The following is an 18,254-nucleotide window of genomic DNA, read 5'->3' on the forward strand; positions in this document are numbered from 1 at the left end:
ATGACAATCTCTTCAATCAGTAGGACTTTATTCCGGGTTCTCCAATCCATAACGTATCACTGCCGAATTCACTGCCAGATATCTTCAGCTCCGTGCAGCATCTCCACCCGGCGTCCCTAAAAATACCCCAGTCACTTACAGTATAAAGCTCCTGGATAACAACACTGTGCTCCTAAATAATATATACTCCTCACAACACAACTGACCACACTCTCCCCACATACAAAACATCCCTTCATACATATATATCTATAAATATATATATATATATATAGTCTACTGGAATTATAGCATGTACAGCACCAATCAATATACAACACCCCCAATTTATTAATACAGACCCCCCCCCCCAACATTTGGTTTACATGCAAAGTAATCCTATAACTAATATATCCCACCCTGTAATTATGTTACATGATTTACATACAGTGCAACCCTGATCAAATATATAGCACCCCCTAATATATATATATATATATATATATATATATATATATATATATATATATATATATATATAATAAATTTATTATATATATATATATATATATATATAAATTTATTTTTATATAGCCCTGCTCTCATATATTTAAAGGCCTCATTATTCACCCCCCCAATTAAATTATATACAGCTCCCATATACAGATCGCCTACAGCTTAAATAAAATCTTGCCCCACATATACAGTCCCCTCCCAGCTTAGTAATATACTGTATCCCATATACAGCCCCCCAGCTTAGTAATATACTGTATCCCATATACAGCCCCCCAGCTTAGTAATATACTGTATCCCATATACAGTCCCCCAGCTTAGTAATATACTGTATCCCATATACAGCCCCCAGCTTAGTAATATACTGTATCCCATATACAGCCCCCCCAGCTTAGTAATATACCGATCCCATATACATTCCCCCCAGCTTAGTAATATACTGATCCCATATACATCCTCCCAGCTTAGTAATATACTGTATCCCATATACAGCCCCCCGCTTAGTAATATACTGTATCCCATATACATCCCCCCAGCTTAGTAATATACTGTATCCCATATACATCCCCCCAGCTTAGTAATATACTGTATCCCATATACAGCCCCCCCCAGCTTAGTAATATACCGATCCCATATACATCCCCCCTGCTTAGTAATATACTGTATCCCATATACAGCCCCCCCCAGCTTAGTAATATACCGATCCCATATACATTCCCCCCAGCTTAGTAATATACTGATCCCATATACAGCATTCAGCTTAGTAATATACTGTATCCCATATACATCCCCCCAGCTTAGTAATATACTGTATCCCATATACAGCCCCCCCCAGCTTAGTAATATACCGATCCCCTATACATCCCCCCTGCTTAGTAATATACTGTATCCCATATACAGCCCCCCCCAGCTTAGTAATATACCGATCCCATATACATTCCCCCCAGCTTAGTAATATACTGATCCCATATACAGCATTCAGCTTAGTAATATATGTATCCCATATACAGCCCCCCGCTTAGTAATATATAATATATACAGCACCCCCCAGTATAAAATAATTCTGGCCCCATATAATATATACTGAATCCCCCCCAGTATAAAATAATTCTGGCCCCATATAATAAATACAGCACCCCTCTCCCTAGTATAAAGTAATTATAGCCCCAATTAATATATATAGAATTCCATCATTCCCCCCAGTATAAAATAATTCTGGCCTCATGGCAGATGCGGCCCTGCCGGAGTGGAGGAGGATGCCCTGCTGAAGAACCAGCCTGTTTACAAAACTGAAAACTATGGAAACTCAGTTATGTGAATTGAGTATGCAGACCTGCAAGCCTTTTAGAAACGCTTTTAGCAACTGGCCTTGCAGACAAAGGAGATCCCACGATGACATTCAAGAAAAAATTTGATCGATTGGTAGATGCTGCCTTCAATTATGGTATAATCACTAAACAGGAGGTATGTTACCTCAAAACGGACAAACCAGTGACAGCAACGTTTTATCTAGTCCCCAAAATTCACAAGTCGATGGTCCCCCCCCCGCCCAGGAAGGCCCATCGTTGCGGGAATTGGAAGCTTGAGTGAGCAAGCATGCTCCTATTTGGACTTCTTTCTTCAACCTATGGTGGTCCAGCTGGACTCTATGCACCTTATGGAAGTATTGAAAGGGACTCAAACGGTACAAGGTATGATTTTACATACCATGGACATAGAATCCTTGTATACTAGCATAGGGCATGAAGCAGGCATAGGAGCGGTGGCATATCATCGCAACAAAAGGACTGATAGTGATAGACAGCACGATTCATTCATTTCAGATCTATTGAGCTTCGTACTCAACCACAATTATTCTGTTTTGATAGGAAATTTTACCGCCAGGGAATGCAATGGGTGCTAGGTGCGCACCCTCATACGCCAACCTATTTTTAGGTTGGTGGGAGGAGACGCACCTACACCCATTGCAGAAGTTCCGGGACCATGTCATCAAATGGTATAGCTATATTGATGATGTGATTGTACTGTGGAGTGGCACAAAAGAACAATGTAGAGAATTTGTAGAAGAGTTAAATTGCAATAGTCTTAACATAAAATTCACTCCACAGATGTCTACAGAACAGGTGGAATTCTTGGATTTGAAACTTATGATACTTAATATCAAAATTGAGACTTCCTCATTCCGTAAAAAGACAGCGACTAACAACTTACTGCACTATACCAGTTTTAACCCACAGCATCTCAAGGATGGTATTCCTGTCAGTCAATTCCTCAGGCTGAGACAAAATTGCAGTGATAACCATGACTTTAAAATACACGCACTGGATCTTACAACACGATTGCGAGCTAGAGGGTACCCTAAAAAGGTTATCTCCCGAGCCTATATGAGAGCGAAGAACAGCATCAGATGGGAGATTTTGAAACCCAAGAAAAGACTACCTGACAATAAAGTCAGGTTAATAGCTACATACAACAACCGATGGAATGACATACACTGTATCTTGAGGAAGAATTGGCACATATTATTGAGTGAAACTAGATTGACAAAACATATTACTGATAAACCAGCCCTTAAGGCAAGAAGAGCTAGGAACCTCAAGGACCAACTGAGTCATAGTCTTTTCAGTAGACCAAGTGGAGGCACCACAGGAGGACACCGGCTGAAGGGGACCAATGCATGCGGTGACTGTAACATATGCCAATACATGATGGGACAAGACACTTTCAAGTATCCACTGTACGGTAAGACATACCGCTTAAACCATTATACCAATTGTAAAACCAAAAATCTGGTGTACGCCATAGTATGTTCTTGTCCCAAGATTTATGTGGGGCAAACAACACAGGAGCTGAGAAGGAGAATACAGCAACATTTTTCTACCATCAATACAGCAAAAAGAAACTTCCAAAATGACAAAAACTTGACGGCAGTGGCCAATCACTTTCTTCAATATCATAACGATAAGATCAAAGATTTACAAATCGTGGGGCTAGACAGGATCTTCCCCAACTTTAAGGGGGGGGGGGGCAGTTTGACGTCTAAACTATTACAACTTTAATCTAGATGGATCGACACCATGCAGTCCATGGCTCCTTGTGGACTAAATGAAGAACTTTTGTTCACAGGATTCTACAAACAAAGGTAAGCATATATATAATATATGGGGGAGTGTGTGTGTTTGGGGAGGTATGTGTTAGTGTGTTCTTTAGGAGTGGAGTGGGGTGGGAGTGGGTTATCAATGTGTATGGGAGGGTGCTCCTTTTTTTATCATATTTTCACCTTTGTGTACTGTTCAACTTCTTATCACATATCTCAGGATGGGCTTCTTTGGATGTGTTATTTAAGGCTTCCATTCTCACACACCACTACATAGGGGCCAATAGTAGTCCCATTTCTTCATTCAATTTATTTTCTGACACGTGCACTACAGCACTGCATGCCTATTATAATAATAAGGTTTAATCACATTGTTTTTAACATCGCCTATCAATATACTATATATGTCTGATTTAACCTGATTCTGTAGCCCAATTACAATTGTCTCCTCCAGCATCATCTCCTCTGTACCTCTCATGAACCTGTCTGATGTATACAACTAAAACTACTGTACAATCTGCAGAAATTACAATGAAATGATACCTCTGATGGAATGTCTCAAATCATACGTGAAGTACCATTACCACTTCGTGATGCAGCAAATGCCTGGATTGCCTGGGATTTCGTGCGGGCCTCCAGGGAGGGGCGTGTGCTTTGACGCGGGTGTCGGGGGGGCATGGCCTGTGGCGCACTCGGTGTCCTTACATGGAGGTGGAGGAGGTGCACATGACATCCTACCCGGAAGTGACGTCAGACGCCGGGGCCCATGCTCAACAAATATAAGGATTACCCACATTGGTATCAGAACACTCCTGAGGAAGCCAAAGGAGCGCGGCGATATGCGTGGGGAAGTCTTTCTCCTCATTATACATGGACTTTGGTGACATTTGTTTAAAAATATCTTTACCTTATTTGGCCTAGACTGATTTCATGATATTGTCCAGTTTGATATTGCTGACTTGCAGTTGGACTCATTTTTGGCACTTTATCTGCACTTTGTCCACATTGTTATATAGCCATATTGTCTGGCTTTCAAGAGGAGAACACACTGGGGGTCATTTACTAAGGGCCCGATTCACGTTTTCCCGACGTGTTACCCGAATATTTCCGATTTGCGGCGATTTTCTCTGAATTGCCCCGGGATTTTGGCGCATGCGATCGGTTTGTGGCGCATCGGCGCTGGCATACACGCAGCGGAAATCGGGGGGCGTGGCCGAACGGTAACCCGGCGGATTCGGAAAAACCGCTGCATTTAAAAAAAAAAAAATTGGTCGCACGGGCCATACTCACATGCACCACGATGAAGACGATGAACTACGGGGCACCTCGGCGGACTTCGGCGCAGCAGCGTCACCTGGCGGACATCGAGCGCAGGACCTTCATGAATCGCCGGAAGACCCGGGTAAGTAAATGTGCCCCACTGTGTTATTGTCACAATGGCTTTGAGGGGCACACAGGGATGTGCCGTGTTTTAGATGTTTTTAATGCATAACAATAAAATTCTTCTGAATGCCGAATTGAATTTGTCATATGACACTGGCCTGGTTGGTTTGGTTTGTTATATATGTATTCCAGCGGACCTGCCACATATATGTAGCTATGAGAGTGATGTTACTGTCAGTTTTAGTGTATTAGAGAGTCCCCACCCTCACTGTGGAATTTTACACTGACCATCAAAACAGCAATAAAACTGTAAAATTGTAAAGTAAGGAGTTAAAATTTTAGACCTTTCTTTCATGGAAAAAAACCCTTTAGTCCAAATTTTGAAAATGATTCTCCATTTTAAGGGATAAAATAAACTTGCTGTGATCACGGAACATGAAAAGTACTGAGTCCCGAACTGACCACACTGCAGGGGACAGAACTCTGTGCATCATATTGATTTATGATGGAAGGAGTTCCACTTCCACCAATAATCAGGCAGCCATACCAGAGCAGGTGTCTTGTTGATATGAGTGAGCTCAGTGTGTGAACTTAGAGATAGCTAGCCCGCATGAATGTGTGGAAATATATTCATATTCTAGCCATTATAGTCAGTATAATGGCTAGCAACAAACTAAGACACTGTAGGGACAGTATAGACAGTGTCGATAAGAATTGTACGAGATAGCCGACGTTACATCGACTCATGGAGTGCTAATGAAGTAATGAATCTTATGAGTTGGATGTATGGAGCGCTGGCCGATGTAAATTACTTCTAAACAAATCACAGACTGGGACACGGAGCTGCTAACTATTTTAACGCAGATTGATGTTAAATATGAGTCAGAGAAATAAAATTATGTGTGAAGATCCACAATGAGCTCTGACCATTGTGCTTGACTCCTATTATGTTTAAGACACCACTGATGAACTGTTGCCCAACAACTGCAACAGGGAATCGCGCTAGGTGTAGTTTATACTATAAAATAAAATTAATTTACAAAGTGACCATCTGGAGTTGTTTGACGTAGAACCGTGATATATGGTTCTTTGCTTTGCACTTTAGTGGACTTGGGCGTAGGACCCTTCTTGTATAAACTACGCATAGCTGGCTTCAGAATACATGAATACAGCAAGTTCATGAATTCTGTGGTGTGATATCTATGTTAACGCGGTCTATATATCTATTATATGTAATATTAGCCAGTTGTACACATTTGGAGTCCTCCCTGAGTCTAAGCCTGTATTAGGGAAAAATAATCTATAGGGCTTTTGCACTATACACAAGGCTAAGTTTTAATAGTACTCTAAAAAAATATATACGTTTTAAATGATCCTCAATACAGGCAGTTGCTGTCTGTTGTCTTTTTCTATTTCCACCGATATGCAGCAGAGCCAACACTGTAATTATAACAGTGTCACCTCTGCTGCATAACAGGAAAGCAAGAACTTTGTGAAGAATATATGAGCTCCGTCCGCAGAGTGTGGTCGGTCCAGGACTCCGCCACATATAGAAATACCATGCTTATTCTGTACAAAATAGTTCCATAATACCACAATGAGTCACTAAATGAGGGAAATGATGGAAGTGTTGGCAGAAAATCCAGAGGGGGAAGAAGCACTGGAAAGAAAAAGGCAATTGTTCTGTTTTTAAAAGGGGAATCACATAAATTATTATGACATTAGAGTTACACTATAAGTGCCTTCCATATCCGATTTTTGGCAAAGCAATTGCCAGATTATTATGCCCTTTTTGCAGCCCTCTGCCTCTTACTACCCACATTTTAAAGTCAGTTTTGGGCCGAATTAATTTCAACAGGGTTTTTTGATTTCACATAAAAGAGGGAATTCTAGAAAGGAGTTAAGAGAGCCAGCGGAGGATCACACCCCCCCCCCCATTCACGTCAAAAGCCCTTTACACACCGTGGTCAGTTTGTGCTCGTGGAGTGTAAGGGGTTGACACCGGCAACCGGAGGAATATACGATATGCAGAGGCGATATGCAACTGACACCCGTTCTGTATGGTGCTGGTACTGAACGTGAGTCAGCACCTACCGCAAGCCATAAAGTCACTTCCCACACTGCCATATTATTATGGCATGCATCGGGAAGGAGTTAAAATACATCAATGACATATTCATAGCGTGGAATTATTTAATTATATCTTAATGATTAGAATGATATGAATGTGAAATTCACCTCCATGTTCTGAGTCTCCGTTTTGGACGTGGAGATGTATGTAGAAAATCAGAAAATTAAAACTAAAGTGTTCCCCAAACCCACTGCAACAAATTCCTTACTGCATTTTACTAGTTTTCATCCTGTCCCCATTGGTTATGGTCAATTCCTGCGCCTTAGGCTGATAAACTGTACCAATGAGAATTTCCAGACTCTTAAAAACCACCTCTTGAAAAGAGGTTATCCAGAGATGGATCTAGGTAAGACATTGACAAAGGCCAAATCGGTGAAACGTGAATCCCTCTTAAATAAAAAGGGAAACACAAAAGACAGATTTGTATTTTTGTTCAAATTCTGCCCAAACAAAAAAGATATACACTCAGCAATACAAAGAAACAGGCACATTTTGCGAAAAAAAATAAATAAATCTCATCTTAGATCTATAGTAGTCTTGAGAAAGAATTGTACCGTTAAAGACATGTTGGTTAGAAGCCGGTTTACCGATAAAAATTTGATCTGGTTAGAATGTGACATTCTGAAAGGGAATTTAGCCAATGTAATTTTTGAAAATGCAATATAAAGTCACAACATATATGTATGAGAAATGTTCAGAAAACTGTCAAATAATTTATTAGCTATAAAACAGACTTTGTAGTCTACGTAATTTTCTTCCCCTGTGGAAGGTATTATGTCGGCAAAATGATACTTTTCATTAGAATTAGAGAAGAATGGCATTCCATAACAACTGGAAAGGGATCACCTAGACTTATAGCAAACATAAAGCAAGAATGCAGGTAATAATAATTATAATAATCTTTGCAAAGCACTACAGAATTTGATGGCATTATGTATACAGATTCTGGGTAATATATTAATATAGAGTCATATGAATGAGGTCCCTGCTTGCAAGAGCTTAAAGTCAGAATCCTGATGTTCTTGGTTTTGCAGGTATAGAAAGAATAGGTTCTCTACCAGGAGGAGGTGATAAATTATTGTTACGATGCGAAGCAAGGTGGATTCTTCACACAGAAACACTGGGTAATTTAGGACCGAAAGACTGCAATGAAATGTCAGTGTTCTTATAATATTCTTTTGTCTGATAAGCTCTGCTATATGAATAACTTTTCACATTGTAGCTTAATGTCATGCTCTTATATAATTAGTTGTTTTAAAATGTTTTTAATCTCACTGCACATTGAGATGGCTTGTTTTGCATATTGTCAGATGGGTTTCAGTCCAGAGCACGTCCAGCCTTCTCATGATCAGCATCAAATGACACACAGGAACTGATGACATACAAGGTTGAACCTCCTATAAGGAGTCCTGCTCCCGGCGTCTCAATTATGGCTAGATGAAGTGCATGTAACGCAAAATGGCCCATCGCCATGTAAAGTTTTATTCCCTCTGCACCTATTTTGTGACTAATAAAGAAGACTTCTGGATGGTGAGTACTGCCTATTTTATTTCTTTGTTTGTTGAACTGCCATTCTCTGCCACATTGTGCTGAGCACCGGTGCTACCGAAGTATGTTCATATCAATGTATGGCTGTGTTCTATCCTCTGCTGTCGAAAAAGAAGTAGTGCCAACCGAGGGCAATTTTGAACACTACTCTGTTTGCCACTCTGAGGCTGCTTCTATAAAGGGATTCTACAAAGGGATTTGTGGAAGCTGGAGGAACGTGCGGAGTAATGGTTGATGAGGTTTACAAGAGGAATGGTTGATGAGATTTACCGCCTAGAGGAGAGGTGGTATTACTGACCCCATAGACTTTAGGGGATTCTTAACTGGGGATTCTTAACTGTAAGAGTAGTAAAACTGTGGAACCCTCTGCAGCATGAGGTTGTTATGGTCGATGCCTTTCTTAACTCCTACGCACACCAGCTCTCTCCATACACAGCGGATGTCAGCTGTATAATTCAGCTGACACCCGCCTGTTACTGCCTAACTTACCACCTAACTTACCATCCCATGGGTGCCCTCATCTTTGGCCGAACTCTGCCCCCGTGAAGTCATTAGAGGGCAGCATTTGGCTGCCATGGTAGTCTATAATCTCATTGAGACTTGTAAGCTAGCCATGTGTAATGATTTCTCATAGCCAGCGGATGGCAGGCAGCAGAGATCAGCAGTAAAATTGCTATATACTGCAATACAGTAGTATAGCTGTTTATAGTATTAGCAATCAGACCCTGCAGAGTTAAAGTACCCTGGAGTGTGTGAAATAATGGTAAAAATATTAAAAGAATGTAAAAAAAAAAGTTAAAGTATAATTTACACCCCCTTTCACTAGAACATAGATAAAAATTAATAAAGTAATATAAGGTTTCAAACCCCCACCCCCACCCGGATTCCCTTGCTCCAAAGAGTTGGTTACTTGGATAATGACTCAATGGTCCCTCCAGACCCCTGTTTAACTGGGAAGGAATTATACAGTGGACAATTTTATTCTCAACCTTACCCCCCTCTTTCCCTATATGTTTTGGCCTTTGTGTTCTACCAGTCCCTTCCCCCAACCCCGGGCTTCCCAATTCATGGTAACTTATGTCCCACCTTTTTCTCCCCGTCTAGCCTGGTAGATGTAGTTTAATATATGTTTCCAAATGGCATAGAATCTTAATCTCCCTGTTTTATACTAATAGCATGGGTTAGCCTCATATCAGATAAATCCTATGACTTATACAATGCAAAGGTATATGGTTTGCTTAACTAACAATTGCGATTTATTTCTACTTTTGTTACTGATTGTGGTATATGCATAACTGCAATTACCCTGAAAGTTCATAATTGTAGAAATTGTTCACAAACATGGCATTGCTAAATTTCAATAAAGTTTATTGAAAAGAAACTAAACAAACCAAAAATGACCATATTGACACTTTTTCCCATTTTTCCATCCATGAATATTTGAATAAAAAATGATCAAACAGTTGTATACGTCCCAAATTGATATAAATTAATACGGCACCACATACCGCAAAAATATAACACCTTCCATAGGTCTGTACACCAAAGTGTGAAAAAGTTATTGGCCTCAGAATTTGGCAAAATGGCAAATATTTTTTATGTACAAAAGATTTTCATTTTCTACAAAATCTTTATCAATTTGGTATCTAGTATAGTGACCCAAAGAATAAAGAGAAAATGCTTTTTGGAGCACAGAATAAAACCCATAAAACAGATACCACAGGAAAATGCCACAAAAGGGATTTTTTTTGTCAATTTCACTGCACTTGGAATTTTTTTTACAGCTTTCCAGTATGTTGCATGGAATATTAAATAGCGCCACTAAAAAGGTACAATTTGTCCCGCAGATAACAAACCCTAACACATCTCTGTAAACTTAAAAATAAAAAAGTTATTGCTTTTGGAATGAGGAGAGTAAAAAACAAACACAAAAATAAAAAAGGCGGGTTAAAAGCAGAGGGTTAAAAGCAAAAATATCACAGACTATGGGGAAAAAAACATTTGTTTAAATCTTAAAGGTTGGACTTGATGCACTTAATTCTTTTTCCAACCTAAGCTACTTTGATACTATGATTGTCTGAATCACAGTGGTGCAGTTTATAGTAGATGGAAGCTATAGTGACTGGCTGCAGGAGTGATGTGGTGTATAAAGGCATTCATGTAAACAAACATCAGAGCAGTGAAGGGAAGAAAACTAGTATGTATCGTTTTTTTTCTTTGTTACATTTCTTCTATGATATTTTCTAGTTCTTAGCCTCTTTATCTATAGCTAAAACAATTTAAAGAAACTAGGTAACATGCTACACATAACACAAATACAACAATTTTGCCTAATCCTATACTACTGTTTTAATTTGTCATTGAGTGACGTGTTTGATAAACATACATGACATACAATGTGGCATGTATATCTTTCATTTTATAATGCACTTTTGGACTTTCTAGCTAACATATGCAGACATATTGTAGTTTTAAAACCTAGATCATTATATAACCTAGAATACACGAGTACAGTTCCCAAGCCAAAAAAAGCTTTAAATAATCTCATATAGGACAATAGAAAATGTTCTCATTTAGAGGTTCTAAATAAAATGACATTGTATGTTACTTACCAAGAGGATATTTCTCCAATAAATAGAGGTAACTCTCAAAGAAATCATTTCGTATTGCCTTGTGAAGAACAAATGACATACTATGTCTGCAAAGTTCTTCATCTGTCTTGTGCCAGCGTGACTTAAAGGCAAGGTGAGCTCCCAGGTACTCCATGTTTGTATCTTGACATAAATGAAGGTGTGGACGGTGATCCACAAACATCTAGACTACTGTGCTCCGCTATATAATGTGTCACTTTATACCAGAATTTTGAAGTATAAGACGCTGCTGGCAGTAGCACTGAGAATTTAGTGAGCCCACAGCAGGTGCTGTTGTGAACTGATAGTAAGACGCAACCGAGAACTAACTGCACTGTAAGTGTAAAATGATATGATCTCTGAATAAATTCAACTTGACTCAAAAAGGCCACTCTATTTCTGGAGAATATACCTTGCAAAAGTCCTGCTATGAATTTTACAAGACACAGACTGCATGTCATCATCTATTTAAACGGCAGACACATGAAAACTTAATTCAAAAATTATTTTAGGGATAAAAGTTATCATTCATAAATTGATCTCTGGGCTTATGGGAATTGGATAGACAGTTTCAGATGTTCATTTAATACTTCATTTATTAATTAATGCCTCATACAAACTGTATAAGAAACAAGAATAACTTTTTCATTAGCATAGATATTCCCAGAAATATAAGAATTTTTTGGATCTTTCTTTTTATTTATTTTATAGTAAAAGTAACAAGTCACAGATAACACAGTACCTGTATTACATTCCTTGCATATGTAAGATTTGGTATATCTACATTAGCTTGGTGATGTACTACTATGCATTAAACCAATGGTAGACAGCTGTTTTTATGGAGAAGGTTTTATTAATATGGTGAAATATGTTTGGTTACTATGGCCAACACTTTTTTTTATGCACAGTGCCCTCTGGCTGCTGTCAGTGGCATATCAGAAGTTCTAATGTGCACAATCAGTTTAGACCACACCTGCTTTAAATCACATTTTCCCATTTTGGTCTTGAAAATAATGAGGGTACATGAAATGTGAAAACAAAAGCAGTAAATGGATTATTATTTTATACATGGCTCATTGTATTCAATATGAAACCAGATTACAGCATTTAACCTCTCCAAACATCTGGTTTCAGTAAAACTAAAAAATGTTGGGTTTGTGGTTCATTAAGTAATGATGTTTTGATTATGTTACTGTAACAGCCAGGCAAGCATGTTATTAAGTTACGATGTGCGACTGGAACTCATAAATGATCTATTTTTAAATGTCTCTGGAATTGTGTTAAACAAAAATGCTATGATTTTTAAATGTAACTTTAAAATGGAAATACAATTACTACACAAATTACAGGCCAAGTGAGTTTCTTCCACAGAGTCATGATGCATGGGTACATTCAAAGCACACTTCTGTCGTAAAAGTTATTTAAGGTTTTTTTTTCATGAAAGACATTCTTGGCATACTCAGGAAACATGCAAATAATATCTGACTGATGCAAGTTATGCTTTGATAGCCTGTCATATTGCCAATGTTATTGGTCTTGTATTGTACATTCAGTCTGATATGATTTGTTCATTCTCATGTTATGCATGCTGCCACCTACTGGTCAAAGTTTTCATTGTTTGAATGTTTGCTTTGCTGTATCGCTAAGCTAGCTATCCCATCATGCACTGTTGCCCAGTTTCTCCTCCTCTTTCTGTGGCATCACTTCCTCCTTCCTCATGCTGTCCTACATTTGTGACTGTTGCAGACATATTCATCATCACTGTGCAGTAGCAATGTGTTTTGACCGCATGGCATGTCATTTCTAAGTGTTTTAAGTAATTAAGGAAGAGTTCTGTGATAATCTTGATGACTTATGGCAAAGAACACTGTGTAGTAGCCATCTCACGCTGAGACAGTGACGCAGCCAAATTAAGCACAACATTAACCCCTTCCTGCCGCAGCCCTTTTTCGTTTTTGCGTTTTCATTTTTCACTCCCCACTTTCAAAAATCTGTAACTTTTTTATTTTTCCATGTACAGAGCTGTGTAATGGCTTATTTTCTGCGTAACAAATTACACTTCAAAATGGTGGTATTTAATATTCCATGCCGTGTGCTGGGAAGCGGGAAACAAATTCCAAATGCAGTGAAATTGGTAAAAAAACGCATTTGTGGGCTTGGATTTTACTGTGCACCCCAAATGACATGTTTACTTTATTCTTTGGGTCGGTAGGATTACGGGGATACCAAATTTATATAGGTTTTATAATGTTTTCATACATTTACAAAAATTAAAACCTCCTGTACAAAATTTTTTTGGGGGATTTTGCCATCTTCTGGCGCTAATAACTTTTTCATACTTTGGTGTATGGAGCTGTGGGTGGTGCCGTTTTTTGTGGATTTTGATGACGTTTACAATGTTATCATTTTCAGGACTATACAACCTTTTGTTCACTTTTTATAGAATTTTTAAAATTTTTTTAAATGGCAAAAAAGTGCCATTTTAGACTCTGGGCACGATTTTTCGTTACAGGGTTAAACGCAGTGAAAAACCGTTATCATATTTTGATAGATCGGGCATTTTCAGATGCGGCGACACCTAATATGTTTATGATTTTTACTGTTTATTTATATCAGTTCTAGGGAAAGGGGGGTGATTAGAATTTTTAGGTTTTTTTATTGTAATTTAACTTTTTTTTATTTTTACTATTTTTCAGACTCCCTAGGGTACTTTAACCCTAGGGTGTCTGTACGATCCTATCATATACTGCCATACTACAGTATGGCAGTATATGGGGATTTTACTACTCATACATTACAATGTGCTGATAGCACATTGTAATGAATGGGTTAACCCGAAGTAGCTTCGGGTCTTCGTGAGACCCAAAGCTACCATGGCGACGGATCGCCGCTCCCCGATGACGTCACGGGGAGCGACGATCCACGGAAAGATGGCGGCGCCCGCGCGCCGTCGTCTTTTTTATGCCGCCGGCACCTTTGCCGGTGGCAATCAGCAGTAAAAAAACCGCGATCGGTGCCGGCAACCATCGCGGGTGTTACCGGTAAGCCTCTGCTGCAATATTCAGCAGAGACTTACCGGCTCGGCCTGCGAGCCCTCTCCATGTACCGGGACCCGACATGTGAACCGAGGTTTAAAAATATATATATATGTGGCTGGGAGCGGGCTGCCTAAAATAATAAAGCTGTACTTACCTTCCGGTGCCCTCCGGTATCCAGCGCTGCTGTCGCTCCGGTCCGGGCGCCATGTAAATAAACATGGCCGCCGGAGCGGCGCTGCATTCAGCTTCCGGCCGGACCCGACAACCTTCCGGCCCCCATACACAATGCTGTGTATAGGGACGGATAGGCGTACCAGGCCACGGCCGGTCGGAAGCTGAATGCTGGATACTGGAGGGCACCAGAAGGTAAGTACAGCTTTATTATTTTAGGCAGCCCACTCCCGGCCGCATATAAAAAATTTTTTAAAACTCGGACAACCCCTTTAAAGATGAGAAGTAATGTCCATAGTTCATTGGCTAGTAAATTATCACATGGGCATCCCAGAAACAAACTCTGTTCTCCTTGGAGTGGGCAGTATCGTAAATCAGCCAAAGCCCACAATCTTTCCACTGCACAGCAGAGTTTTATCACACGGTTATCAAACACTGTTATCAATCTTCATCCACAGCATATGAAAATAAAAAGCATTTTCATTAAACACATAACAATACTTCACAGGAGCATCTTTCTAATTTCCATAAGGCACTAGACATCATTCTTACGCCTTATGATGACTTAGGAGGATCAGTGTTTCGCACAACACAAGATGACAACAGAGTAGCTTTGTCCATAGAAGATAAAGAGTTTATCAAAATAATGGACAGTGAATGCTTCAAGGATTAATCTAACCATTGGGTTGCACCCTTACCGTTTCGGGCTGAAAGAGCCAGGCTTCCTAATAACCAGGAACAAGCATTATCCAGATTCATCTCCTTGCAACGTACATTAAGAAACAAGCCTGAGATGAAAAGTCACTTTGTGGCCTTTATGGAAAGGATATTTTACAAGGACCACACAGAGCCAGCTCCACCTTTGCAAGAACATGAAGAATGCTGGTATCTTCCTGCTTTTGGAGTATATCACCCACGAAAACCGAACCAGATCAGGTTGGCACTTGACTCCAGTGCCAAGCATCATGGCATGTCCCTGAACGACGTTCTTTTAACTGGTCCAAACCTGATCAACCATCACGGCCGTAACCGCCATCCTCGGTACAAATCGCGGGTACACCGATGCCCTTCCCTGTGTCGCGGTTACTCCCCTGCTCGGACTTACCTCTCCTGGCTCTACTCCGGTCCCGTGTAGGCCGCGATCCTGCTGCCTGACTAGGCCACGCGTGTCCCCACTCACTTGGGCCCGCACGCCAGCTTATCAGGATTTAAAGGGCCAGCGCCCTCCCAATTGGCGCTGGCTAATCTGGCTCCACCTTATAATCGGTGGCTCCCAGCATTTCTCGACGGATCTTCAAACCATTCCCCCTGAAGTGAAAACCTCCTGTTTGTCCCCAGCGTTTCCATATGCTCCTGGTGTCTCCTGTGTGTTACCAGTGTTCCTCCGTGTTCCTGGCTTCCCAAGGTTCCTCCATGTTGAGTTCCCTGTGATGTTCCTGTATCCCTGTGGCATTCCTGTAACATCCCTGGGGTGTTCCTGTGGTCCTGTGGCTCCTGACGTCCTGCCATCCTGAGGTCTTGCCATCCTGAGGTCCTGCCATTCTGGTGTCTCGTTCCTGTGTCCAGCTCCTGTGGTCCGTTCCTGTGTCAAGCTCCTGTGGTCCGTTCCTGTGTCAAGCTCCTGTGGTCCGTTCCTGTATCCAGCTACTGTGGTCCGTTCCTGTGTCCTGCTCATGTGGTCTGTCCCTGTGGTCCTGCCTCCTGTGGTCTGTTCCTGCGTTCCTGTCATCGTGTGTGTCATCGTGCCTGTACTCCAGCCTGTGCCTGCATTCCTGTTCCGTGTCCCAGCCAAGAAGTTCCGTGTCATAGAGCATAAGTATATTGGAAAGGACGGCACTCACCGATATCCTGTAGTAAAAAAATGGTACTCACATATGTAGGACAAGCTAGGGAGGGAGTGGGGGGGTGATGCTCACAAAAAGGCAACGGCCATTTCGTGCTACTTCCAGTGAGTCATTTTTACGGTTGAAAAAAGACACCTGTCCATTAAGTTCAGCCAAGGAAGGGAAGGGATTGCATGAGGAAAGGATTTAGGGGAAACAATTCTATACAACATAACCATCAATGTTATTTAGGTGTAAAAAGGCATCTAGACCCTCCTTGAAGCTCTCTGCTGTCCCTGCTGTGACCAGCGCCTGAGGCAGGCTATTCCACAGATTGACAATTCTCATAGTAAAAAAGCCCTGTCGCCTTAAACCTTGATTTCTCCAGACGGAGACAGTGCCCCCTAGTCTTTTGATTTGATTTAATTTGAAACAACTTACCACCATATTTTTTGTATGGACCATTCACATAGTTACATAACCCATGTCAGAAGTTCTTTCTTCTATTATATAAACGGAGCTAAAAACCTATTAAGTATCTCCGCCTTCTATACTTGTTACCTAATGGAATAAATTTAGAAGTATAATTACCCAGGATAGATGTGAATTTCTCTCATTTAACATTAGTACCATCATTTGACAGTATTTGATCCCAGTCTATATCCTGTAGTGCAGCCCTGAATTTCTGGAAATTAGCCCTCTTAAAATTCAAAGTTTTCGTTTTTTTTTTTTCCCCACCTGTTTCTGCTTTTTACAGTTTAAGAGGAAAATAGTTTTGTTATGATCGCTGTTCCCAAGGGGTTCCCGGACACTGACATTTTGGACAATCTCTGCATTGTTAGAAATCACAAGGTCTAACAGTGCATCACCTCTTGTGGGATCTTCTACAAGCTGCACCATAACATTATCCTGCAGAAAGTTGATAAAATGTCTCCCCTTTACAGATGAAGAAGAGCCCTGACCCCAATTTATATTTGGAATGTTAAAATCTCCCATTATCACTACGGTCCCCTCCTGTGCAGCCCGCTCCATCTGTTTATATAGGTGACCCTCTATTTCCTCAGAGAAATTGGGGGGTCTACAAATTACAGCTACTGCGCAGAGACTATGCCGATTCAGCTCTGCACAGGAGCCGAACCAGCATCGGGGGTCGTGGGATGTCAGCGGTAATCTACAGCCCACTCCGACCGCGGGTGTTTAACCCGTTAAATGCCGCGGTCAATGCTTCCCCCACGATCGGCGTCCCCGCACAGTTTTCTGTGGCACCGATCGCTGCTATGGCATCTCTGGGGTTCGATTGGGATCCCAGAGATGCCTGAAGGCAGTGCCTTTAAGATGGCGTCTGTGACGTCATCTTAAAGGCACAGTGTCAGCCTATGCATGTGCATAGGCTGACACTGCTAAGACCCTGCAATACAGAAGTATTGCAAAATATTACCATGAACAAGCAATCACTAAACATGCCCATAAGCCCCAAAACATATAGAGACAAAGATCGCTCAAAAAAGTCTAAATCATAACACAAACAACACATATATAGTATCACCGGGTCCGTAACAATCCGTAGAATAAAACTAAATAACTATTGAACCCGTACGATGAACGCCATAAAAAAAACTTTAAAAACCCACCAAAAATTATGATTTTTACCTATTGAATCCCACTAAAAATGCAATAAAAAGTGATCAACAAAACATATGTACTCCAGAATGATATTGTTGCAAAGTAGAACATGTCCCACAAAAAACAAGCCATTAACCAGCCAAAAACGTAACAATGTTATGCCACTTGGAAGACGGCGATGCACAAATGATAGATTTTCCCCCACATTAGGGTTTTATTTTGCAAATTTAGTAAAACATAAGAAAAAATATTCATGTCTGGTATCCCCATAATCGTATCGACCCATAGAATAAAGATAACATGATTATTGGGCTATAC

At 40.5% G+C, this 18,254-nt stretch overlaps 1 protein-coding gene across 2 annotated transcripts in view; it reads right to left on the minus strand.

The window, feature by feature from the left end:
* The window catches only part of NTMT2 (N-terminal Xaa-Pro-Lys N-methyltransferase 2), a 65,957-nt gene that overhangs the window by 33,794 nt on the left and 13,909 nt on the right, over positions 1–18,254 (minus strand). Inside the window, exon 1 of one of the 2 annotated variants that reach the window (XM_072128714.1) lies at positions 11,264–11,564. The exons of the other annotated variant lie outside the window; for it this stretch is intronic. Coding sequence (XP_071984815.1) covers positions 11,264–11,465 — 202 coding nt within the window. The 5' untranslated portion in view covers positions 11,466–11,564. Of the gene's footprint in view, positions 1–11,263; positions 11,565–18,254 lie in introns of those variants that run through there. 2 annotated transcript variants of the gene reach the window in all.

The sequence above is a fragment of the Engystomops pustulosus genome, chromosome 10 (assembly GCF_040894005.1).
Source record: "Engystomops pustulosus chromosome 10, aEngPut4.maternal, whole genome shotgun sequence".
Classification (NCBI taxonomy): Eukaryota; Metazoa; Chordata; class Amphibia; order Anura; family Leptodactylidae; genus Engystomops; species Engystomops pustulosus.